General features: G+C 47.9%; 2 protein-coding genes across 4 annotated transcripts in view; both read left to right on the forward strand.

The window, feature by feature from the left end:
- Positions 1-8,072, forward strand: part of NOS1 (nitric oxide synthase 1) — a 43,814-nt gene extending 35,742 nt beyond the window's left edge. The window contains exon 29 of one of the 2 annotated variants that reach the window (XM_010720570.4): positions 449-8,072. In XM_010720570.4, the coding sequence (XP_010718872.2) occupies positions 449-464 (16 nt within the window). In that variant the 3' untranslated portion in view covers positions 465-8,072. The remainder of the gene's footprint in view (positions 1-448) is intronic. The other variant, XM_085238447.1, reaches the window with a different exon arrangement.
- Positions 8,073-9,196: 1,124 nt separating this feature from the next.
- FBXO21 (F-box protein 21) lies at positions 9,197-26,058 on the forward strand. Of its 2 annotated transcripts, none has more exons than XM_085238886.1 (12): positions 9,197-9,425; positions 11,843-11,978; positions 13,497-13,591; positions 15,660-15,781; positions 17,528-17,674; positions 18,285-18,418; positions 18,637-18,773; positions 19,604-19,777; positions 20,537-20,669; positions 23,156-23,346; positions 24,309-24,466; positions 25,429-26,058. In XM_085238886.1, the coding sequence occupies exons 1-12, from the start codon at positions 9,244-9,246 to the stop codon at positions 25,605-25,607; spliced, it is 1,788 nt and encodes a 595-aa protein (XP_085095012.1). In that variant the 5' UTR covers positions 9,197-9,243; the 3' UTR covers positions 25,608-26,058. The 2 variants fall into 2 exon arrangements, with proteins under 2 accessions (XP_085095012.1, XP_085095011.1); XM_085238885.1 differs by having other exon boundaries at positions 9,198-9,425; positions 19,601-19,777.
- Positions 26,059-26,094: the final 36 nt, after the last annotated feature.

The raw sequence follows: 26,094 nt of genomic DNA on the forward strand, positions 1-26,094 counted from the left end.
CCTGGAGTGCGGTCCTGGCTTCCCAACTTCTGTGGTACTTGGGAGGAATTTTGCTCCAATGCAGTGCACACACCAGGGTCTGCACCGTGTAAGGAGAGCCGCCAGTTCCCATCTGTAGGGAGGGTTAACGAGTGCCCACCTTACCCAGCTGCCACAGCTCTGTGCATATCTGCAACAGTAAGCAGTCCTCTGGAGGGACCTATGGGAAGATCACTGCCTTTCCCTGGCCGTATTGCCAGATGCCCTGTGGGGAGGTACACAGGAGAGTACAGTACTCCAGTTTCCAAAGAGACCCCTGAGGATCCCATCCTGCCCTCCTGGAAGCAGAGGACAAAGCTCCGGAATGGCTTTGCTCTACATCAACTCTACTCATCCCGCATTAGGGCCACATTACCCAGCAGGGTGCTCAGCTGCTTCCTCTGAGCCCTTTCTGCCCTTTCCCTTGCAGGGTTTTCTGCTCCTAACTGGACCCTTCGCCCCAAGGGATGCCCAACCAGTCCTGGCACCTGCTGCCCACTCCCGCCGAGGGCACTGGGTTTTGTATTTCACGGACACAGTGGCTCCTTTTCCGGGGAACTGCCCATGGAAAGCGCTCTGTCTCTTGTCCTGTTGTTGTGTCATGATGATGATGATGATGATAATTTTTATTGCCTTTTCTTCCTCTTTCTCTTGCTCTCTCTCTTGTCCTGTGGTGGTTTCTTTTCATCCCCTTTCCCTTCCCCTGATCTCCCCTCTGAAGTACGATGGCTTTATAATTCGCAGTGGCTCTTAACAGAACTTCCCGTTTCTCCATCCTCTCATGAGGGCATTTTGCAGCTGCATGAAATTACCATTTTTGTGACCATTTGCGTTTTAGTGTTTTGGGGGCAAGCAGAGTGGCAGGGGCTGGGTGCTGGCTGGCTCTTGCTGCTTTATGGGATCTGGGGGCCGTTCCCTCAGCCCCAAGCTTGGGGCTTGGCTGAATCCTGGCGTTTTCTTTGCTTTCTTTTGGGCTTGTTCAGGCCTGGGCACGAGCCCACGGCTGGGGGCAGTCAATGTGCCATGTCCTTGTGCCTGTGAACTTTGCTCATCCCCACCCAGCCTGGGTGCAAATGCATCTGTATTGAGCCAGAAGGCAGGACATCTGCAGTTCACGTGTTGTAGTTTCTCCTAAATGCACTCTGCGCTGTTTGCCTCCTTCTCTGATCCCCATTTCCCCTAAGTCTCTCCTTTTGCTCAGTCCCCACTTCTGCTGGCATGAAAGTCTTCCTGCTGAAGAGCAAGCACTGAACACACAGGCTGATGTCTGTGCTAGGGAGAAACTTGTAGCAACGAGTGCTGCTTCGCCAGGCTGTCCTCCAAAAGGCTTTGCAGGAGATGTGCAATCTGCAGCTGTGGTGCTGGGGGCAGAGATTCAGCTGTATCCTTGAGCTTTGCAATGTGAACGCTTGAACCCTCTCCCAGGTGAGACTGGAAAGCCACAAGGAGGGAAAAGAAGCAGCTCCAACCCCTGGTGCAGAAGCACTTCCATGTGGGAAAGCAGAACTTGGAGGGCTACAAAGGCTCCCTCCACCTGGTCCCTGCTGAGGCCGTGTTGACAGAGAGTTCCCGAAAGCACGGAGAGCACCAGTTCCACCTTAGTGCAGTGTTGTGAGCAGTTCTGGGACAGCAGATCCCAACCCCACTCACGGCTTCGGGAGCGGCAAGCGCCAGCATGGAGTGACCTGCCTGCCAAATAAATACGTGCAGCATCTGGTGGCAAGCCTGTCCCCTCTTGCAGGCTGTGTGCCACCTGCCAGCAGCACGAGCTGTCTGCCGGGACGTCTCGTCGACCTGGAGGTGAGATGGGCTGCAAGGCTGCTGCGTGACTCTGAGCTCCGCCACGCTCACACCTCAGCCCGGCTGCAAAACTGCAGCCCCACAAATGAGTCGTTGGCACTGTCACAGAAAGGTATTGGTCCCTTTAGCAGAGGAGAGCTGTCAGAGAGGTAAAGCAAGAACAACCTTGTGTGTCCTACTTCCCTCACCCCCCCCTTCTCACCCTCAGGAGGTTTTTCCTCCTTCAGTGCAGGGTGAGGGGCTCTGGGCGGCTGCGGCCCTTGCTGGAGGCAGAGACACGAGGCTAGTGTTGGAGCTGATCCTGTCCTCCTGTCCCCTCTTTGCTGCACCGTGAACTGAAGCTTGTACGGAACAAAGCACCCGCACCTGAGGCAGCAGAGGGCTTGTTCAGCAGCTGTAACGTAGAGCTTTGCTTCCAGAGGGCTCGGATTTGCTGCCTTAAGACCAAGTGGGAACAAAAAGAGCTGCATGAGGCTTGTTGCTCCGTCAGCCCGTGGTGCAAGGCACGCTGGCCTTCCTGGCAGTGCAGGTACCATACGCTCAGCCTGCTGCCTTTTCCTGCTGCTTGGACAGCCATAGCTGGGACCATCTGCAGTCTCAACTCCCTGGGTGCTTGAAGCAGCTCCAGCTCAAGAGCCAGGTGGGCACCAGAGACCCAGGTCTCAGTTTTGCTGGTCCCAGCAGTGCACTTTGCAGGGCATGAAATGCGAAGGAATGCTGCCACAGTGTGGCCAGAGCCGAGCTCATTAAGATGCAGTTGCAAGGCTGGGTTTGTGGCACTGCCGGGGGACTTGGGGATGCAGAGGTGAATGCTGGACAGGATGGGATGAAGTGCAGCCCCTGGTCCTCCTTTAGGGCCTGTGCCCCAATCCTAGGGTTGGTACTGGGGTGAGAGCGCTGGGTCCCTTTTTTGCTGGGATGTGTGAATTCAGACAGGCGTCCTGCTGATGGGAACCAAACCCCTGGCTCTAGACCTGTGTACATACAGCAAACCTGGCCCTAAACCCACGTCCCACGGCTGCAGAAACAAAGCTAAAGAACAAATTCACATCACATCCCTGCCTTGATTCTGATTATGGCTCTAGACTCTGTGCTCTGCTCCTACTTTTAATAGAACTGGTGACACAGTCTGAAAAGGAGGGTGTGCCCGAAGAAATGCCCTTGTCTTCGTCCTCTTTTCAGCTCAACCTGCATTGTTAGCAATTAGTTTTTTCCAGTCCTGCCTTCTGCCTGTATTGCTTTAACATCTCCCATCTGGAAGTCCTATTGCTGTTGCAGTCTGTGGCTGAGATGAATTGGCTTGCTCTTCCTGTGCCCCAGAGCCTGCCGTCTCCACCTCCCGCTCCAGCAGATACCAGTGAAAGCACTGGGAAGCACAAAGGAGGGAACAGGGCGTGTGCCTTGCCTTCAGTGGGACCTCCAAAGGGGCAGACAGCTTTGGCTGTCTGAAGCTCAATGGTTAGGTGAGTTCTTCATAATCCTTCCGAAGAGAAATGCTGCTTGAAGGGCAGCCAGTCTGCCTGGCTCTGCCACAAAGGTCCACAGAGCTGCACATCCTGCAGGACTCCGAGCTGCCTCTCCGCTCCCTCTGCCTCAGCAGGGCTTCTCACAAGCCAAACTACTGGGAATTTTGATTCATTGCATTTTGTTGAGTCAGTCTCAGATGTCTTAACTCCCCCTTCGTCCTTCTAACCTGAGAAGGCTTCACGCTCCCCTTCGAGTTTAATTTTCTCCCACAGCGCAGGGAGAAATAAACCTGTGGATCTGCTTTATCATTCATTCCACAAATGGCTCTTCCACCAGTTGTCTAGACTCTGCTCATCTCAGTGTGACATGTCTGACACGCGGGTGTAGCCACAGTATCTCCATCATGCGCAAACAGCAGGGAGTGCTGCACACCGGTGCCCTGAGCTGCCCAGGGTGTCACAGCAGGACGGACCATGCCTTTTGGGCACTCAGGTCACAAATGTCACTGCTGGCTGCTTGCTGCCCTGCGCCATGCAGCTCCTGCAGCAAGGGGACACAGGACCCAATGGGCTCCTGGCCCAACCCAGTGCCCCAGTCCCTGTCATGGAGGATGCCCACCACCACTGCCTGTTTTGCAGCAGTTCAGCTCCTTTTTGCTCCCCAGAGATTAAACACGAAGAGGGTCTTTTCGAAATGGGAGATTGGATTTTCAAGATGCTACCAAGTGTGAGGGTTTTTTTTCTTTTTTCTTTTTTCTTTTTTTTTCTGCAGAGATTTTAATTTGTAAGTTTCTCAGATGTCCACAGAAAGTTATGTACCAACTTGAAAATTCATGGGAAATGGTTCTGTGTTTTCCCAACCTGCTGTGTCCATTAGCAGGGGAAAATAAGTTGTTCGTTCAGCACAAGGGTACCTGCTGCCTGTGTTGTTGATGACTTCAAAGGTTTCATCTTCCCAGAAGGACTGCTTAGGAGTTTGCTGTTCTTCATTCTACTGCTATCTATGAGAGACAGCGGGAAAATAATGAGACTTCTCTCATCAGGATCAGACTTGCAAAGACAACACAGCATCGCTGGGTAGACATAAGATCATTGTGCTGGAGAAACCAAGGCAGTTGCATCCACATTGGCCAGAGAAACAGAGTTTAAGGCTGGGCAGCCGTGCTCCCTGCCCCTGTCCTGTGCCAACACTTCTCAGTGACATGCAGGGGACTGCGTCCACACTCAGATATGTCTGTGTACTGTGTATGTCTGGGAAAATTGCAGTTGTGTCCTGAGCAAGTGTGATTGCTCCCATGCAGAAAAGGAGATGTGAAGAGATAGCAGCCGCATGAAGCTGTATCCAATCTAAATGGGATTGCTCTGCTGGTTCTCTTGCGGTTAGCATGCAATGCCTCTCACCTGACACAGGTTCCCTGCACCACCTTCTCCTGCAGATCCTTCCTGTGTCCCCTCCAGCCTGTCTGCCTGTCCACAGCTGGGTGAGGGCAGGTCCTTGGGATGCCAACAGGCTTGTAGTGCCTTGTGCTAGGAAGAGGTGCTGAGGCTGCCCTCCTGTTCCTGCTCTCTTCAGAGCTGCTCCAAGCACACAAAGACTGGAGGCTGAGAGGAACAGATGACTTCATTTCACAAGTGAAAAGCTTGGTGGGTAAATTCCTCACGGGATCACTGAGAGCAGGCTATAAGCTCTGCTGTGCTCTGCAGTTTTCTTTTGGTGGGGCTTCACAGTGGTACAAAGACAGGGCAGAGTTAGAGTTGGGTGCCAACTGGACACCATCTTCTGCACACACTGCTGATCGGTGAGCACCCACCACAGTTTGGAGGCCACGTTCTCATTATGTTTTTTAGAGAAGGCAGTGTTTCTGATGAAGCCTTGTGGACATGCACTAAGCCTGAGCCCAAGCTGCTGCCTCCTGACATACCACCGAAGCCATTACAGACCTTTGATTTATACCTATGGGGAAGCTGTGGAGAGTTCCCAGCATTTTTGGAAGGAAATTTTATGCTCAAAACTAAATTTTGTTCCTGCCCTCACTGGGGACCAGTTCTCAGCTTCAGAATTGCTCTGATAACTTTGCAATTGCTTTGATAGTTCCAGAGGGGAGTGCAGTCTCTTTACAGAACAGATGGAGACACGCTTACAGGACCATTCAACTTTGCCGTAGCTCTGTCTTTGTTAGAACAATTTCCTTTGCTATAGCAGGAGGAGCAAAATCTGGACAGCATTGCAGACTTGGAAAATTGAATTCACAAACTCAGACAAAGTTGGTCTTGCATCTGAGTCCTTCCAGGTACGAAATGCCTTCCACAGCCACTGGCTTCTGTGGCACTGGGGGTGTTCAGCAGCTTGCAGGATAAGGCTTTCTCAGCAGCAGCAGCAGTTTCATAATGGCAGTATTTCCATGCGTGTCAATCTGCACTTGCACCTGCCTGCAATGCATGACTCTTGTATTCCATTTGAAATCTACCCTCAACAGGAAGATCTGAGCTCTTGCTTCTTCCATATGGTCGTGTGTATTTAATAAGAATTCAGGGGAGCTGGAGAAAGCTAATGAGATTGCTGCTTTAAAGCACTTGGTTGCAGAAGTAAAATAGATACTTTGGATGTTGAAATTGGCTTGACTTGAGCATGGCCACAAGGGCAACTTGTGAAATATTTAAGCACTGTAATGCAGACTTACCTGTATCCTGCTGTGAGACGAAAAAAGCAGATTGGAAAGTCTTGGCTTCTACCCCTACAGATGTTTCCAGTGAAGGCTGTGATGGAAGTTTGAGCCATCGAAATCACTGGGAGAAAAAAACAACAACCAAACAGGTTGTGAGTTCATAGCTGAGCAGCCGCAGCTTGTTTACCAGTGAGAGTGCCTCACTGTGAGTGCTGCTGTTCTCCTGCCTACTCATTCATGTGCCTACCTGGCTAGATTTCAGGGAGGAAGGAGGGAGGAAAGACATCAAAAGTGAGATGCATGAACCTTGCCTTCAGCACCCTCTATTTAGTAGGTGCCTGCAGGCCAAGGCTTTGCAGCTGCTCTTCATTGCCATGGCAGGGCAAGGTGCTGGGGGCTACTCTGGGACCCGCGGGCTGAGCTTACAGCAATTCTGGGGCTCAGGAGAGCAGCACAGAGCTGGGCTGCAGGTACTCTGCACGGCCTGACTGCAGAGCTGGCACACAGTTCCATAGGGCTAGTGCAGAAATCTGCCAGTGAACAACACAGGACAAAGTGCTTTTCTTCTAGAGGCATTTTTAATACTTAAAAAATGGAAAAGGATAAATACTGCAAAAGCCAATCAAAAAGACCAAGTGATCTACGAGTTCTTTTTTGTTGCTTTGGATGAAATTGAGTTTTTTGTCCCCACAATAATCGCCAAATGGAGATTTTATAATTTTCCACAGGCAATAAAACTGCCTTAATCTGCATTCAAATCCAACAAGAGGCATTAGTGCTACCTGCTTTCAAATGTGGTTTTTGTTTTTCCATTTGTATGATCGTGGTATGAAACCATGTCTTAACAGAATATGTTTTACAGCGCTCACCAGCATGTCTGGAAATAGAAGATGTTTCAGCATCTCCCCATGCTCAGCATTGAAGTGATGGCTTTGACGCCAATGAAATTCAGTGCAAAATGTCTGCTTTGCTGGAATTCTACAAAATAGATGTATATCCAGAGGTTATACAATATATAATATAAGGTTAAATATAAGGTTATACAATATAAGGTTAAATATGCCCTGCTGCCTTGAGATGCCTTCAAAAACCCTGGGATCTATATGCTAGAAAGAGCTTGAGAATAGGTTTCCTTAGTCTATAGCAACATCCTGAGTTCTTCTAGCTTGCACACAACTCCCCAGGCAGCAGACAAATCGAGTGAGATGACTTTCAGCCGGGACTCATTGCTTTTTAGATTGCATGTAGTTAGAAACATGAGTGCTGCCATCCACCCAGGGAATTTAATATTCAGTGCCAATTAATTTTTGTAATAGGAACAGGGATTTCTTCTCCTGATTCCCTTAAGCACCTCTGGAAAACATAAGCCTCAAAGACTGATTTGTTGTTGCTTTGTTTTTTGGTGGTTTTTTTTTTTGTTGTTGTTGTTTTGTTTTGTTTGTTTTTGTTTTGCTCTGGTGGCCTTTTTCCTAAAGAGCAGTGGTTCCAAGTTGAAAAAGAAAACCACTCTGTGCAGGGCAGTAGCTTTGGGGCAGGTGACTCCCAACATTTCCATTGCAGAGGTTTACTAAACTCTTCAGCTGTGGGTGAATTCTGCTCTGCTGGATGGGACCCCAATTTCTCTCCCCTTCCTGGTCCTCCTGCTCCTCCCTCCCTCTCCTCAGCACCTCCTCATGTCACCGTGCCTTCATTTGGTCAATAAGATGATGCCACGATTTCAGACCGGTGCATTTTCATCTCACCTGGCATCCCATCAGACACTGGAGAGGGGTGGTTTATCTTGTAGCTTCTTGTGTGATTCTAAGGTAGGTTTCTTCTGAGGAGCAAAGGGGCAGTGGGAACAAGGGTGAAGCAGCGTTGTGTTTGATCATACCAGTGCTTTAAGTGGTCAGAAACATGGTTTTCCCCTACCTCTGAGCTCTCAATGCTGCTAAAATCTCTGCCATTCGTACAATGTACTCCAGCCCCCTCTCTTGGACTGACTCTGGCTCTGTTTGCAAGATATCCACATTGTTCTAAAGCATGCACCTTTCTGTATAGTTCCAATCTTACGATTTTATGGAATACTTATGCCTGTTTGCATTACAGTCAAAATAATAATAATAAAAAAACCTAAAATACAGCAGACCTCATTGTACTCTTGTCTGTGGGCTCTTCACACTCAGAGATCTCTCCTGACACATTGGCCTTGCTCTGTTTCACTACCTGCGCCGCTGTCGGTGATATCTACTAACCTGACAGAGACGAGGGCTGCATCACAGCACTGCATCACTCATCACTACCCATCACCCACTCCACAGCCACTGGGCACTGCCACAGCCATAGGGAACATCACCTCAGCACTGCCACGGCCATGGGAAGTGTTACCTCAGCATTGCCACAGCCATGGCACAGTGTCACCTCAGGCATTGCCACGGCCATGAAGAGTATCATCTCAGCACAGCCATGGGGAGCATCAACAGACCCTATAGGGAGCATCACCTCAGCACTGCCACGGCCATGGGCAGTGTTACCTCAGCATTGCCACAGCCATGGCACAGTGTCACCTCAGGCATTGCCACGGCCATGAAGAGTATCACCTCAGCACAGCCATGGGGCGTATCACCTCAGACCCCATAGGGAGCATCACCTCAGGCACTGCCATGGCCATGGGGAGCATCATCTCAGGCACTGCCATGGCCATGGGGAGCATCATCTCAGGCACTGCCATGGCCATGGGGAGCATCATCTCAGGCACTGCTACAGCCATGGCACAGCATCACCTCAGGCATTGCCACAGATATGGTGGCATCACCTCAGCACTGCCATGGCCATAGGGAGCATAATCTCAGACCCCATAGGGAGCATCACCCCGGGCATTGCCACAGATGTGGTGGATTACCTCAGCCCAGCCTTAGCCTTGGGCAGTGTCACCTCAACATTGCCACAGCCATAGGGAGCATCACCTCAGCACTGCCATGGCCATGGGGAGCATCATCTCAGACCCCATAGGGAGCATCACCTCAGGCATTGCCACAGATATGGTGGCATCACCTCAGCATGGCCACGGCACGGCATTACCCCAGACACGCTCCCCCTGTGCCCTGCCCCGCCCCCAGCCATCCCCCCGCAGCGTCAGCAGGGATCGCTGCCCCAGCCCCGCGCTTCCACCTTCCCCCTGACTCGAGACGGCCCGTTTTGTGTCCCTTATCGCTCTCCGTAGAAGGCCGGCACTCGGCGGACCGGAAGCGGGAGGTGCGCGGCGCTCCGTGACCCCTCCCCGCCGCAGGGGGGCGCTCAGGTAACCGGCCAAGATGGCGGCGGCCGAGGCGGAGCGGCCGTGCCTGACGGACCTGCCGGGCGAGCTGCTGGAGCTCATCCTGTGCTGCGACGTGCTGGGCGCCGCCGACATCGGGCGGGTGGCGTGCACCTGCCGCCGGCTGAGGGAAGCCTGCCAGCCCCGCGGCAAGGTGTGGCGGGAGCGCTTCCGCCTCAGGTGGGCAGCGCGGGGCGGGGGGCGCCGGGCGGGCCGTGACGGCGGGGCGGGCCTGGCTGTGCGGCCTGCGGGCAGCGAGGGGCAAGCGGCAGGGATCCGTGATGGAACTCCGGCTGCTTTGCTGCTTCGGGGCTCGGTTCGCCCCGCAGGCCGCTGTGGGATGCTAAGTGTTTAATGTAGATGGTTCGTGTCAAGGGGTTGTGAGAGGAAAGGGGCGGCGGGGTGTGTGATAAGACAGGGGGAGTGGTGATAAGACGGGGGGAGTGGCTTCAGGCTGAAAGAGGGGAGTTTTAGGTTGGGCATGAGGCAGGAGTGCTTTACAGTAAGAGTGCTGGGGCACTGCGAGGCTGCCTGCACAGGTGGATGCCCCGTTCCTGCTGACAGCCAGTCACCTGAGCAGCTGTGGGTGGCCCTGTAGGGTGCTGGAGGCCTTTAAAGGTCCCTTCCAACTCATTAGATCCTCTGTTCTCCCCATTCCTGAAGCAAACCTGGACGTTTTTGTACAAAGGTTCAGATCCACCAGCTGGAATGGAGCGTGGAGGTGATCAGCACATGCTGCTGCCCTTGGATAGCAGACCGATCATTGGATGGCTGTGAAGAGGAAAGGGACTTGGGGGTGTTGGTTGATGCTCGGCTGAAGATGAGCCAGCAGTGTGCCTGGGTGTCCATGAGGGCCAATGCCATCCCGGCCTGCATTAGAAATGGTGTGGCCAGCAAGAGCAGGGAGGTGATCATCCCCCTGTGCTCAGCTCTGGTGAGGCCGCACCTCGAGTACTGTGTTCAGTTTTGGGCCCCTCACTGCAAGACAGACATTGAGGCCCTGGAGCGTGTCCAGAGAAGGGCAACGGAACTGATGAGTGGTCTGGAGCACGGGTCTTATGAGGAGCGGCTGAGGGAGCTGGGATTGTTCAGTCTGAAGAAGAGGAGCTCAGGGGAGACCTCAGTGCACTCTACAACTTCCTGAAGGGAGGCTGTGATGAGGGGTTTGGCCTCTTCTCCCAGGCAACAAACAGAACCTGGGGAAATGGCCGCAAATTGTACCAGAGGAGGTTTAGGTTAGACATAAGGAAGAACTTTTTCTCTCAGAGAGTGGTCAGGCACTGGGATGGCTGCCCAGGCAGGCAGTGGAGTCGCCGTCCCTGGAAGTGTTCAAGAGGTGTCTGGATGAGGAGCTGTGAGATCTGGTTTCGTGTTTGTGGTAGTGATGCCAACGAGGACGGTTGGACTGGATGATCTTTCAGGTCCTTTCCAACCTTATGATTCTATGACCTGCTGGCAGTTATTTGCACATTAGCCTTGCTGTCCTGGCTGGCTTCCATCTTGCATAATTACATTTTATCTTCCTAAAACCGTTGATATAATTTCAACCCCCAAAAATCTTTCTTTCTTCTCCTAAAATAAATGTTTGTCATTGTTATTTCAGTGATAGATGACCAGCAAGGGATCCATCAGGAGAAAGGTTACGGCATAATGTGGGGCTGTTTGGTTAGTCTTTGACTTTGTGTAGCTGCAGTGCAGTGTGGTTTTATGATTAACAGGTAGTAACAAACCTGCTGTGTGTGGATGGACACATCTGTGCCTTCTGATCCACTGCTAAAAATCGTTTCACAGAAGTAGTGATGTAAAAAACAAACTGTACATACACAGGTAGGAGCATTTGAATTCTGAGTTAAGCATCTGCAGTCTTCTTTTAGAGGAAAAAATGTAGGGTCGGGTTTTTTGTGTGTGTGCTTGTTTTGTTTTTAATGTGTGTGTATATGGGCATATTTCTTATGCTAATGTTGAAGTGCAAAGTCATCCAGCTGTCATTATTGGACTTCAGAGCTCTCTGCTCCCCTCCAGTAGATGCTGCCACCAGCAAGGGTAATAGAAGGAGCTTGGTTTTTGTACATCCTTTTAATTAGGTCCGCAAGGGTAGGAGGGAGAATGGAGGACAGTGAGTTCTTGTTGTTAGATGACAGGTTAGCTTTAATGTGATACGTTTTTAGAATGGCAAGCTTTCTTTTTATTATAAAACTCAGCATCTGTTTTGCTGATGTGATACTTGTATTTATATTGGAAAGCTCCAAAGGGAATTGCAGAAGTGTTTAGCATATTTAAATATCCAAATACCTGGATTATGAACAACATTATGAACATATGAAGATTTCCTGTTAACATTTGCTGTTCGTAGGCTGCAGGAGAGCTTACTTTTAAAATATCCAGCAGTATTCAGTTGAAATCCTTTGTGTTTATGCTTCGATGCTTGAATCGATCACTGGATTAATTTATACAATTACATTGAAGGTTGCATTATCTCTTGGCAGTATCTTAGCTTCTCAAGTCTTGTGATTACAATAAGCAGCATTTTACAGTCCTGGGAGCTATCAGTGATGCTGAAACACTAACAGCCCATTTACTTCTGTCTTGCTGTACAGGTGGCCGTCACTACTGAAGTACTACAGCCACACAGACAGTGTTAGCTGGCTTGAAGAATACAAAGCACGGCACAATGCTGGCCTAGAAGCCCAGAGAATTGTAGCTTCCTTCTCCAAAAGGTTCTTCTCAGAGCATGTAAGTCACGTGGAATAGCCCAGCTACTTGTTGAGCACTTTCTGGCACTCTGTCTTTCCTCTATCTCCTTTTCTTCTCTGCAGTCAGAAAATTCTTACTGCCTCACCTGATGTAAGGATGCCAGGCCACCAGCCAAAATGAGAGAGATGGACCAAAATCCAAAGGTGCAAATTGCAAGAGTCCAAAACACACCCTGCAGGTTGTGTACAGTCGTTGCTGAGAGTCTCACTGTGGCTTGAAAAGCTCTTTGCACATCGCTGCATGTTCAGAGCTCTGGGAACTCAGCAACTTCTGAAGGACTGATAGCTGCCCCGTGCATGCCACAGCCTGTGTGTTTATCTCACTGCAGGCCTTGTGCGGGGATTTGTTCTCCTGGGAGTTGTCAGGAGTTATTTGAAAGCAGGTCAAATGCACATTAGGTTCACTGAGTTGGAAAGCACGTTGTTCAAGTTCTTTACCTACCCGTGACGTCAAGATGCCTTTCTGTCTTGTGTAAAAAGTAGAAATTTAGTCTCTCAGAGAGATTTATCTGCATGCAGACCAATGGTTATTCCACTGCCTGTTGGCTGCGTGGGTTTTGTCTAGCTGTACAATTTGAGTGAACCTGGAATTCTGTGATGTAGCCATAACTAAGGCTGATCTTAAAAGTTCCTGCTGGAGCCAGTAAGTGGCCACTCCTCACTGGCTTTTTTGTAAATGCTTTGTGTCCCAGTAGAGAGTTCCCCTACAAAAAAGGAGACTCATAGTGAAATCTTCTATCTGATTTTATGCAAATGTTGACACTTAGGTTTTCACCCCCAGAGAGAAAGGCCACGGTGCCAGTGGGGTACTAGGAGATGCGTGTGTCCAAACTGTTTGTTTTGATCTGCTTCACTGTAGTTGCAGCAGCTAGACATTCTACTGGGAAGAAATGTGTGTCAAGGCATTACCTGAGTGAGAGGCTCCTGGCCTCCTACAGTTTCAGTCATGTATGCAAAAGCTGTTGAGGCTGTTAGTCAGCAGTAACCAAACGTTTAAAAATTGGGGCTACCATCTGTGGGGTTAGAGAGGGCAGCTTTCTTCCTGACACAGAACTGCAGGGAGGAGACTTTCAGTTAAGTTCTGCTAGATGCAGTGGAGTGCCTCCTAAGATATGTATAATGGGAATTGCATTTCCCATTTTTTTTTTTTTTTCTTCCAGGAAAAAGTTGGTTCAAACTTAAAATTGCTTTTAGCTTGGGGCCAGTCTGCATAGGATCTGGTGTGCTTGGGCTGGTGCATACAGCTCTGCAGGAGCCCTGAGTGCTGGAATAGTTAGCTCAGCTTGCTCTAGGGTGCTCCTTAATTTGTCAGTGGATCTTTATAATGAATCAGTGGAGTGGAGGCCATGAGTAGCCAGCTCTCTGAGCTGAATATTCCTTAGATCTTAAATGATGTTTAAAAAAATCAAACAAAATTGGTTTTGGAACATGCTATGGAATAACGTTCTTTAGGAAAGAATCTCTTGTGCTCTGCATAACTCAGCATCTAATTTTACAGGTTCCCTGTGATGGATTCAGTGACATTGAGACTCTTGGGTGCCCAAGTCATTTTTTTGAGGATGAGCTGATGTGTATCCTTAACATGGAAGGCAGGTAAGGAAGAGCAGGAGGGTTTGGAAGTGGATAAAGGAGAATGATACTGCAGTGAATGCCTGATGTCAGCTTCTGCCCTTTCGTAAACTGGCGTCCCCAGACTTACTGAGGCTGGGAGTATTGCTTTGCATTTAGTTTCAGAATACATTTAATATTCCCAGGAGAAAACCACGTGAACTGTTCCACAAGAAGGAGGTCCTCTGGCTTCTGTTGCTCGCTTGCTTCTTTGCAGACTCGCGGCGTCTCTCAGTGCACATTCCACGGACCTTCTTTTCTGCAGTGGTTTTGGCTTAAGCAGTTCTCATCCCCTCGTTCCTTTTTTAGTTATGTTTTTGTTTAAACTCGGATCACTTTGCTGCACTGAATTGCAGGATGGCCCCCCAGCACAGCAGGGAGCAGAAGTGCTTCAGTGTGGATTGCCACTGTAAAGCCCTGCATCAGAAAATCACAACTTTTTTTTTTTTTTAACCTTTTCTCGTTGCCTTTCTTAGCTGTAGTAGCTACGTACCATTTTTATCCCCAAACAAACAGCTGAGTTTAATTGAGCTGCTGCAAAATTTGCCGTTCTGTAAATTATGTAGACAGGTGAAATGAAACTTCTAGTTCGTTTCTGCCTGGGTGTTCTCATTACCGTGATTAACACTGAGCAAGATGAATAAGTCGCTGGTTTACTTGAAGGTTTTTCTGCTGGGAGCATATAAACCATGCTGGTTTTGCTGTGATACAAAGCAGCAATAGATTTGCCTTAATGGACTCTAATAGCCTTGATTAAAGGGGCTATTAGTAGAGCTTGGAAAAAACAAAACCGGCACGACAATCATCTCATTTTTTTTTTGCTTTTTCACATCCATTTTATTACCTTCTCTCTATGAACTGGGACTAAACATCTCTCATTTGACAACTGGTTAAAAAGCTTTTGAGCTTTTGCACTGGCCAAATGCGTCTCTGTAAAGCAGAATTGATGCTAATTACACCCTGATTAAGCTGTAGTTGTTGCCATTCAGGAGCATTAGGCTAAATCATTTCTCTGGAAGATAGCCCAGTAAAACAGTTGTCCCTTTTGAGCATCCCAATTTATTGGAAGAGGGTGAAATGTTATGAGGTTTGATTGTTCTCCTGTTCAGTGGGATGGATAAGACTGATTTGACCCACAAGCTGGAAGAGAGAAAACACAGGTGGGGAAGGAGTTACTTTGCTAAAGGAGGAGGCTGGACTTGTTTTATAAACATGGCAAGGGTAGAGCCTGGGAGTCAGTTGAATCCTCCCTTGTTTTCTGGGGAGAAGGCAGGGCTCTGTGCCACTGCTGACTGGTGTAGAAGTGCTTGGTGAAGCCCTGGGTAGCACGTTACTGAAGGCCAGCTGTTGCTTTGGTGTGTGTGATTTGGATGCCTCCAAGTTGGTCTGTCTTGCTTCAGATGACCTCTCCAAACCTTACCTGGATAACAGGCAACTCTGTCCCTGCTTCTTGGCAGAAGTGCAGGGTGCTGCCTTCACTCGCTAATCTCAAAAGTGAAGAGATTTTACCATGAAAGCTGCAAGGTTTTGGGCTCTGTGATCTACAGGCCAGCTGCTGATTCCTTCCAGCCTTTTCCAACTAACAGGGATGTTTTTCTGGCAATTACTTTTCTGAATACTACTGGGCGTACATTCCTGTTCCTCATCAGTGTTTCTTGTTGGTGAGAGGATATTTTAACATTGCATTCTGGAAGGATTTAGAGTCAGAGGATAATGTTTTATGAATAAAATACAGGATTTTCATCAGATATTCCTGAGCTACTTTAATCAGGATCAGTGTAATTTCCCACAGTACTGTATCTTCTCAAAATACTATCCTAGTGGCTGGATGAAAGTTGGAGATGATAATAGGGGCAGTGTGCTGTAAGTTGTGCTTCTTCTGATGATGAATTTGCTCTTAATTTTACCTCTTTGGAGATTGTGGCATCATCAGTCTTCTTTAAAAAATCAGCATATAAAATTTAGATTCGTCTTCATTAGAAAAGTTAAATCACATGTTTGTGCTCAAAGTGCTTGTTTAAGGCAATACAACTTCTTGTATTTGAATGTGCAGGAAAGGTCTCACCTGGAAGTACTATGCAAAGAAAATTCTATACTTCCTACGGCAGCAGAATATATTGAAGAATCTGAAGGAGTATCTGCAGCGCCCTGCTGAGCAGCAGTCGTTTCTGGAGGGTAAGTCCTTGCCAGAAGTCCCATGCAGGGCACTTAACAGCTTCCCATCACTGTTGTTTCGCTGGGAGAGAGGCTTCTTTGCTTATATTTCAGTTAGTGACACATCAGAATTAAGACTGGATTTTTGAGGTACCTGAAATCCTCACAAATCAACAGCAGTTGCATGGTGTTGTGTCAGAATAGCAGCTTTCCACCAGCTGGTCAGTGCTGTGCTTGAATGGTTGTGTGTGGACGGGTAAGCAGAGAAGCAATGGGAAAACATTAAAATATTTGCATTTGAGGCATGAACGATCCACTGAAGAGAACAGCATTAACTCAGCATCCCTGTTAGCTGATGATGCAGAAAATGTGGCCCATGGGCTGGGTGTGTCCTAGCAGTCCAACTGATCTGATTTTGAGTCAGCTCCCTGCTCCCTCCCTTCCCAGGAGCCAGCTGCTGGCAGGGTGCTGTGCTCACAGCCTGTGTGCAGTGTCTTCAGAGCTGTCTGCTGCTCTTGGAACTGCAGTGTGGAGCTGGGTGGTGGATGGAAGTCTGGTGGTGTGGTGGGAAGGCTCGTGCACGCTGTAATGAAGAAAGAAAAGGCTGTACTGCAGCTCGTATCCTCAGTTTGTTGGGTTACACTCTGCCTTAAGCTTTCTATGGAGAAAACCATCTTTGGAAGGAGATGAGACGTGCCAGTGTCTGAAGAAGAGGCCCTTACTCTTAATATTACCTCAGAACATCACAGGAGAGTTTCTGTAGCACCAAATATGGTTCTTGTTGGTGGCAGTCCACTTTTGAGGGAGGGACTGTGTTAGTGCAAGAAGGGAAAAGCCAAAGATGGCCTTTTCTGGAAGATAGTTAACTGTGACTTAATCACATGAGCCACGAATACAAGTGTTTGTCTGCCATGCAGATGCAGTTACAGTGCTGACAGATGAACTTCTGGGAAGCTTTACCTGGTCAGAATGGGAAGCACTAGGGAGAGAAGATGTGGTGTGGAGACCTGTTAAGATTCTGTAACTTGAATACAGGCCTGTTGTGGAGGTGCTAATGAAGCCCTATGAAGCTGAAGGAGGCATGATCAGTACAAAATTCTTGCACTTAAATACAGTTGATTCCAAAAGTTGAGCAATATAGGGGCTTTGGAAAGAGTGTTCTTGATTGATAAGATGACAAGGAGAAGATTCTGCAAAGGGCTATTTTTTAATTTTTCTTTTGTTGGCAGAAGTTTGACAGAAGAGTGTTGGGCAGCAGAAAAATGAAAATCTCTTCAGTTGTAGTGGATTTCTGACATGAAGATGGAGAGTGGGCATGGGAAGATGAATGTAGCAGAGAGGGATCAATGAGCAAGAATGATGACAACTGAGGATGTGGCTGGAAGAAATCAGAACTGATGTAGAGTGAAGTGAGATTGTGTGGGGCTCTGAATAAGAGGCATTATGAGTTGGGAGGATGCCAGTGAGATAGGAGTTGGCTGGTTAAGCAAGGCTGGTCTGTCAGCTACCTGCTCTGTGTACAAATGAATGCTTTTCCTTTCAGGATGGTAGATTGAGGTCTACTGACTTTAACTGGTGTTTATCACTGTCAGCTTTGTTCTTTGCATTTTGTGATAAATCCCATATACAAAACTGAGCTTGAAAAAGAAAGCTGTTGTGTTCTGCTGCAATTGCTTGCTGTGTGCCATAGGCCTGGAACTTTGAGTAGCTCAAACCAAGCCAAGAGAAAACTCAAGTTCTGTTTCTTATATAGTTTGTTTTTTCCAGGTGCTGTTTTAATTGACCAATATTGTAACCCACTGTCAGACATCTGCTTAAAGAGTGTCCAGGCACAGGTGGATGAGATCACAGACAAAGTGCGCAAAGTGCTCCGGACAAAAAATCCAAGGCACCCCAGCGTGGCTTCCAAGGCAGGTACTGTACAGAAATGTCTGACTGCTGAGCCTTTCTTCAAGTCTCAGGGCAGGCAGATGAGGTGAAACAGCTGTTGAATTATTGCAGCTTTAAGTATTGTCGTTCCTCATCCTGCTGGAGCATATTCGGACATTTGCTTAAACTGCTGTTGAGGCAACAGCTGTTTGTTCAACCCCAGAAACTCAATTAGCCCGGGTTGGCTGTCCATGTGATGCTGTTTAGGCAAAAAGGATTGGTTAGTGGCAGGATTTTTTTTTTTTTCCCCCCATATGTCCCTGAAGTCTTAAGTAGTCGTGATGCATGCAGCTCAGCCATGGGACTGGGAGTCAGCCTTCTTTCTCTGCAAGTCTGAGAAAGTCAGCAGCAGTGAAAAAGATCTGTGCTTTAACATCTCCCACGGTCAGGCAGAATGTTGCTCCTTTTATAAGGAGTGTTATAAGCATTAGTCTAATCTATCTTTCAAAGAGAGAACGAGTGATCTGTCTCTCTGTATACCTCCAGTCTCCTGGCTACTTGGATCTGCATCTTGTGTTCCCAGTACATACAAGAATTTTGGTGTGAAGTTCAGTTAAGCACACCTGTGTTCTTATTGCTCTGCATGTGTTTTTAGGAGAGATCCTGATTCCAGAAGTGGAGCTTCAGCGGCAGGTACTTGATGCTATGAATTGTGTCCTATACGAGCAGTTAAAATACAAAGGAAATGAGCTGGATTACTATAACTCCCTGAATTCATACATTCATCAGGTATGTGTCAGGTAAAAACTAAAGGACTGCAGGGCTTGGTGCGCTCTCTGTGGTGTTTGATTTGTCTAGGTGTAACCAGACAAGTAATTCTTCTCTGGAGTTATTTGCTGTAAAATGGATATGTCGTGTTTTAGTGCTTATTCTGTCCAGTTGGTGTGAAATCAAACCTTGGTGTTTGTGTTGTTTTTCTTAATACCCCTTGCATTTTTGTCCCTCAGGTTTTGATCCGCAGAACGGGGATTCCTATCAGTTTGTCTGTGCTGTATTTAACAATTGCCAGGCAGCTGGGAGTCAAACTTGAACCAGTCAACTTCCCTAGTCACTTTCTGCTGCGATGGTGTCAAGGAAAAGAAGGGTAAGTGATCTGAGTTTTATCCTCAGCTATAAATGCCAGGAGTTTACAGTTACAGACCTACACCAGAATGTTCAGGAATTTTCCATCCTAATTACAAGCTATAAGGAAGTAAAGATGAGCTCTCTAAAGAAATTTTCCCAGATCTCAGCTCTGCCCTTACTGAATAGTAGCATTACCTGTGTGTGAAATAACAGGAGCCATGAAGTAACAATTCTCTTAATAAGATTGCAAAAAGCTGAAAAGAAGAAAGAAGGTGCTGATTTCACATAACCCTTCATACAGAGCAGCTTCTAGAGGCCATTGCTGCTGCACACTCAGTTAATTCTCTGAGTCAGTGCAGCATACACCTTTGACCAACCAGATCATGTTCAGTTTACAGAAGTCTGCGTTTTCTGAAGGGCATTGGCAGTCCAGTTCAGAGCAATGGTTCTGTGTGTGCATGTATACACACACACACACCCCGCTTGGCACTAGACTTCAGCTGCCATGTGTGTGCTCTCTGTTACACGTTCCAGTGCAGCATCATAATGTAGTCTGGTAATAAATACAGCAAATCTGAAAATTGAAAGGAAATAAAGCAAATCTGAAGGAAGCAGCTGACGTGACAAAATGACCTCCTAGTTTCTGTGTCTTTTCCCATGTATGTTTAGCTGAAGAGGAAACTAGGAAGGAAGAGAAGGCAGCAGGTAATCTCTTTTTAGGAGGGAGCTGGGATATAAATGCCACTTGGCATTTTAAAAATAATCTTGGAAGTGCTGTAAGGAGAACAGAAAGAGGTAATCCTGCTTTACCATGAGACCCATCGTAACATCTCGGTGTCTTGCTAGAAGCACAGATATCTTTGACTACACCTACATTGATGCCTTTGGGAAGGGGAAGCAGCTGACGGTGAAGGAGTGCGAGTACCTGATAGGGCACCACGTGACAGAGGAGTTCTATGGGGTGGTGACTTCAAAGGAGGTCCTGCAGCGTATGGTGGGAAATCTCCTCAACCTGGGCAAGCGGTGAGTTGTCACAGAGCCGTGTGGCCTGTGGGGAGAGGGACCCACGCTGCACTGGCTGCCTGTCCTGCACTTGTGTGTCACTGTGCTTGAGTGAGTGCTTTACCAGTCGCACCAGGCAGTCTTGAAAACTCTGGGTGTCACATCACAGTGTCTGGTCGCTTTTAATCGTCTGTAGCAGCATTGCATGGAGGCAAGAATATTTAGTGAGGTCATTTTCACTCAAGGAAATGGACAGATGTTTGTTTTTTCCTGTGTGTAAAGCAGACAGGAACTGTTCTCTTTAGAGCAGAGATCTTCGTTTTGACCAGGTATGTGTCACCCAAGTGCTTAATGAGCAGTTACAAAGGGACTGTCTGAGCATGCAAAAATCTGTTTTTATTTCCACATGTCCCTGGTAATCACTTCCCCAGATAGCATCAGACAGAAATGGCAGAGTAGAGGGGTTGCCTTAGGTGTAATTTAGCAAGGGGAACAAAAGGAAATTTCCGAAGGTAATGGCTTGGAGAATGAATTCCCTGAGCAGGGTTATTTGACCAAGCAGAGTACTGGTAAAAGGGGAGGGTAAAGGCCAACTTTCAGCTGTGTAGCTTTTCTTCTGAGCAGGCTGTTGGATGTGATGTGTGCCAGCCTGGAGTCACTTGCTGAGTGAGCACACTGGTACCTGTAGCATCGGTTTTGGTGACTGTCCCTGTAAACCAGAGTACTAGGGATAGGAATTGAAGAGCTAGCCTTACAATTGAGTTTCTTTTTTGCTGGCAGAGAAAGCACTGATCAGTCTTATCAACTCTTGAGAGACTCGTTGGATCTGTACCTGGCCATGTATCCGGACAATGTGCAGCATCTAATGCTCCAGGCTAGGTTATACTTCCACCTGGGAATCTGGCCAGAAAAGGTACCTCGGCACTCGGTCCTGTGTTTTCTGGTAGGCTAAGCATTATTAACACCAGTCTATTGATTTTTTTTTTTTTTTTTTTTTTTTAGACTACATCAGTTTGCATTACAGTCTGCTACAAGTTGTTTCTGTAATAAACACAATTGAACGAGTTATCACATTTCAGAGAATCAATTCCTACTACGTGAAGCAGGGAAAGAGGATGATTCTTGCTTGCCCTCAGGGAGAGTTGTATGCAGCCTCAGGTCTGAGTCATCAATGATGATTTACTGCCAGAGTCTGATGGTTTGTCTCAAAACCAGTACTTTAGACTTGTAGCTGTGAGTTACAAGAGAGTTCTGCTTGGTGTGCCTCCATTGTGGTGGTGGTGCTGGAACTTTTACAGGACTCATATAAAAGGAGCAATTGCTTTATCAGGAAACGTGCAGGAAATGATCTTTTACAAACAGCCAAACCTGTTCTCTGAAACCTTAGTTACACAATCAGTGACTCTTGTGAAAAAGCAGCATGGAAAGGATCCCAAGGACAGGAATTTTAGTATCATCTTCAGCCCTGAGGAATCTTGTGATTGTGAGACAGGTGGTACAGCAGTATTCCTATAGTGTGTCACTGCAGCTGGGAGGACTTCCTTAATCAAAACTGCCTGTGCTGCTTTAGTGAATATGACTTGCTCGAGCAGTGCTGTGCTGTATCTAAATGTTAGGTGTGGTGAGGAGCTAGAAGTATTGCTGGACAGCTGAGCAGAAGGCACAGTTCTTACCTCCAAATTAACTGAGGCATATGATTGCTGAAGAGAGAAGAGAGAATTTATTCCTTTTGAGGAATAAACTGTGCTAAGCTTGCTGTTCCTATCTTATGGCAACAAGTTTTAGGGTCCCCACAGAAAAAGCAGCCCTGAGAAAGAAGCTGTGCACAGGGGGACTGACTGAGCTGAAAAGGCAAGCACGCAGACAGAGTACAGGTAGATCATCTCCTTTCCAGCACTTTGCTGTGTGTTTGTGGTGTTTAAGTAGTTGCATTGTGCTGCCCTTAGGACAGATAGCAACCCCCAGTTGCTGACTTTCACGTGTAATCTCTCTGCACCACATTGCCAGATGGAATGACAGCATCCAACTCTGTTTTTTTTTTCCTGTGGTGTCCTCATGTATCCCATCTTTCCAGGCTATCATATAGAACTGTAGTTGGCCAGAGAACCCTGAAGGTCTGACAGAGCAGAACGTACCAGATTTCATAGAGGTCTGTCAGATTTTGTAAAAAGTGATACAAAATCTTGGAAGTCAAGCAGAGCTGCCCGGAATGTTGTCTGAAATTTGCCCAGAGATGTTGTGGGTGCCCCATCTCTGGAGGCATTCAAGGCCAGGCTGATGGGGCCCTGTGCAGCCTGATGGTGCTGGCTGGCAGCCCTGCCCATGGCACGGGGGTTGCAATGAGATGGTCTTTAAGGCCCCCTCCAACCTGAGCCATTCTGTGAGAAATAAAATTGTCGAGAATCTGTGGCAGCTACAGTCACCACCCTGAGCCTTTCCCTTTCTGTGAGATTTTTCAATTTTCACATCATTCTTCAGGCAGTGAAATGCCAGCCAGCAGTGTCAGGTGGCTGAGAAGCCTGAGTGGCGTTTCTTCCCATACCTGAGGCCTCATCTGTGTTCCTGAATGAACTTTTTTCCCCCACCATTCACGCTGAGTAGCCAGAGCTGGAAATTTTGACCGACGAGCCTTGATCACTTGCCAGGTGCTGAGGGGTGTCAGATGTTGGAATTGATGTTGGGGCTGATGTATCTGCCTTTTCCCAAGCTGTTTAGACAACATTTTTGTTAAGATCAAGATGCAGGAAGACAGAGCACAGCTTGCATTGCCTGTCTCTAGCAAATCTGGTGCCAGCTGTTCTGCCCTGGTGCTCTGACAGCGTGCCAGTGGGCTGGTATTTTGGATTTACTTTGGGAACACTTGTAAAGTTAGTGCCCTTTAGTTACAGTGAGTCAAGCAGATTCTCTGTCTCCTGCTCACTGTTTCATGGGTACAGCATTATACAGATTTCTGCTTTTTTTTTTTCTGTGTTGAAGAACTGTTTAAAATCTTTGTCCTCACTATAGCAGAATAGGAATGGCTTCACAGCAGCAGTTAGGAGACGAGCAGCAAAACCCTTTTAGCATCCCAGGAGCCTTGCAGCAGCGTCTGCCCTGTGATTGCAGGATGTGGTGCTGCTGCCTTTTGTGACTTAGTTTTAAGGAGTTGCTTTGCTCAGCAGCGCCCTGCCTTGGAAGTAAGCATCTGTACAAGCAGAGGATAGAGCTGTTTGCAGTGGCTGCAGGCTGAGTGCGAAGAGCTCGGGGCTGTGCAGGTAGAGCACAGGTTTGCAGTCCTCTGTGGAGAGCTTGTGGTGAAGCACACGTGGAGCACTTAGACCCAGCTATCGAGAGAGAGATCTGTATGTCTGACTGCTGCAGAGACCTGCTCTGAATGCTTGCATGTTTTGCTTGCTGAAGGTTCTGGACATCCTGCAGCACATTCAGGCTTTGGATCCATCACAGCACGGGGCTGTCGGGTACCTGGTGCAGCACACCCTGGAGCACATCGAGCGTCGGAAGGAGGAGGTGGGACCTGAGGTGAAGCACCGCTCAGACGAGAAGCACAAAGAGGTCTGCTTCTCAATTGGGCTGATTATGAAACACAAGAGGTGAGCTCTTCGGGGGATTCCCTGTAGTACCAGGAGTCTGCAGTGTAACAGCGAGTGCAGAAGTGTTTGTTTGGCAGTAATGAGACGTGGTTTTATCAGCCCAGAAGGCACCTGGAACAGAGAATGCCTGGCACGTGTGTCTGTGCTGCATGTCTTCTCAGGAAAGTGGGAGCAGATCTGTCTGTTCTTTAAGAGAGCAGGCACTGCTGCTTCTGTGTGCATGCGGGGAGGTTTGTGAGGTGCTGGGTGAGTCATCGTGTAGCACAGATAACATTTCCACAGTCCAAAGCTCTTGAAGATACATCAGTAATCAGTTAATGAGGAACTGTGGAACAGAATCGATTTCCAAAGAGATGAGATTCCTAAGACAGCTTATGAATCTTGTGCTGTGCTGTTATTACCCTCTCCTCCTGCATTGCACAGAGGCTTTGTGTTCCTGCCTGTACAACTCCGCCAGAATGACAAGCTAGCTCTGTTTCTCCAGCCATTTCTCCATCTCAGCAAGACGTCTGGAGCTTATTTTAAGAGAGTCAGCAGTGTTGGTTCTGGTACCATCGTCATATAAATATTCTGAAAATAATGCTGGCTTTGTTTCTGGAAGTTCAGTGTTAGGACTACTACGTCTGTGTGTGTGAACAGAGAGTGGCTGTTTCCCCTCCCTGTTCCTAGCTTCCTGTTCTCCTGCCTGTTGACATCCCAGTCTCTTTCCCTTTCTCATTCTTACTTGAATTTGCCTTTCCTTTGTCCTCAGCTCTTTGTTGCTGTCTGCTTACCAAGTCACTCCTAGTCATTTCCCCCCTCTCAAAACACAAATATGCACACAAGATTTTTGTGTTGATTTTCCTCTCTTTGCTCTTGCCTACTCACAGAAATCCTCTATCCCATGTGTGCTGTATTGGCCTTGGTGAAGAGAGTTGGCTGTGAAGTTTTCTCAATCTTTGCTGTGAATTCTCTTTCATCAGGTATGGCTATAACTGTGTGATTTATGGCTGGGATCCTGCCTGCATGATGGGACACGAATGGATCCGAAATATGAATGTCCACAGCCTCCCCCACGGCCCCCACCAGCCCTTCTACAACGTGCTCGTGGAAGATGGCTCTTGCAGATACGCTGCTCAAGGTGAGCAGGAGCCTCCTGTGCTTATTGATCAGAGGTGCACAGAGAGAAAAAAGGTGCTTAAGGGAACAACTCTTTCAAGCAGCAGGCATGAAGTGTAAGTTGTAATTGAAGTAGGAAGGAAGATGATGTTGAATTGGTGGCAGGTTTCTTGCTGTCCATGAAACCAGTGCTGCCAGGACTGAGTGTGAAGGACCACTTCCTTGAAATCTCCTATTGCCGTAGAAACGAGTCCGTGTTGGACACAATTGATTTCCAACTTCTTTCTGAAGTTTGAAGTTCTGTAAGCAGCTCTCAGTGAAATTACAGCCATGCTTTGGGCAGGACCTGGAAATCCACTGAGAGAGCACAGGAACTTTGCTCATCAGGGCTGGGTTGTGAACCGCTTTACCAAGAGGTGCCCAGCCCCCAGGGAGCACAGGCAGCATGGATTCCAGGGCCACCTCTGGGAAGAATGGGACTGAAGTGGAATGTTCCTTCAGAAGTGTCAAAAGGTGTAGGGGGGAAAAACCAAAACAGCTCTATCTTCATAGGTTTAAAGTGCAGGTGTTTCTCATATGGGGACCCAGTGCGTTGCAGCCCTTATTAGAATGATTTGACCTCGTTAAGAGTCTTTAAAATATAGATATATAGTGTGCCATAGATTCATCTTAAAATGTACACCTCACTGAAAATTAATGTGGTAATCACCTGCAGTGCTTCTAGAGTTGAGTCATCTCTTAGGGTTGTTTTTTTTCCCCTCTAATTGTTTATAAACAAGTATAATTAGCTCTGATTACAGCAGATTCCTGAGCACAGCGCATTCTACCTAAGCTGTAGGTTGGTGCTATTATCTGTGGCATCCAGCAGTTCTGCTATGGGGAAAACTGAGGGGATTGTCCTTGCTGAGGTCTTGCTGCCTGTCTGAAGTACACCTTGTATTGCCTTCTGCACGTGGTGAGAACTGCCTGCTTGCTGTGCTGCAGAGAACCTGGAGTACAACTCGGAGCCTCGGGAGATTCCTCACCCCGACATCGGCCGCTATTTCTCAGAGTTCTCTGGCACTCACTACCTGGCCAACACCGAGCTGGAGCTTCGCTACCCAGAGGACCTGGAGCTGACATGCAGCACAGTTCAGAAGATCTACAGTTCAGGCAAGGAGTGAATGACAGCAGCATCCCGAGGATGGAAGCAGACCGGAGTGTAGCTTTACCCTCTTTGCAAGACTTGCCCCGAGGGCAAGTTTGGTGACAATCCTTTGGCTTAATGCACTGAAAACTGCATTAAACTTTGTAACCGGTGCTATAGAATCTTTCCGTTGCCTACCTGCCCGTTCTGGCCCACAGGGATGCTGTGGTAAGGAGCCCAGGCTGAGGGTCTTGCAGGGATGGTCGTGCTGAGAAGCGTGCTGTCCTCTGGAAGATCTGCCCATAAGCTCATTCTGTGCTTGTCCTGCCTAGAAGGTTGGCACCGTGAGATCCCTGGTGTGGAAGAACCCCGTCTTCCAGAGAAGTTGCTTGTCCTTACAGTTGTTGTGGGGTTTTGTTTTGGTTGTTTTTTTTTTTCTTAATGTATGTCTCATGCAGGTGATAGTTTTTAAAGCCTGTAACGTTCCACTCTGTCTTCTCCAGTCTGAATCTGTGGTCAGCTTC

This window comes from Meleagris gallopavo, chromosome 17 (genome assembly GCF_905368555.1).
Source record: "Meleagris gallopavo chromosome 17, MGAL_WU_HG_1.1, whole genome shotgun sequence".
NCBI classification, from domain to species: Eukaryota; Metazoa; Chordata; class Aves; order Galliformes; family Phasianidae; genus Meleagris; species Meleagris gallopavo.

Coding starts and splice junctions, on each gene's coding strand:
- FBXO21 (XM_085238885.1), top strand. CDS start 9,244: ATGGCGGCGGCCGAGGCGGAGCGGCCGTGCCTGACGGACCTGCCGGGC. Junction 13,592..15,659: donor ATCCTTAACATGGAAGGCAG/GTAAGGAAGAGC, acceptor TTGAATGTGCAG/GAAAGGTCTCACCTGGAAGT. Junction 18,419..18,636: donor TGAATTCATACATTCATCAG/GTATGTGTCAGG, acceptor TTTGTCCCTCAG/GTTTTGATCCGCAGAACGGG.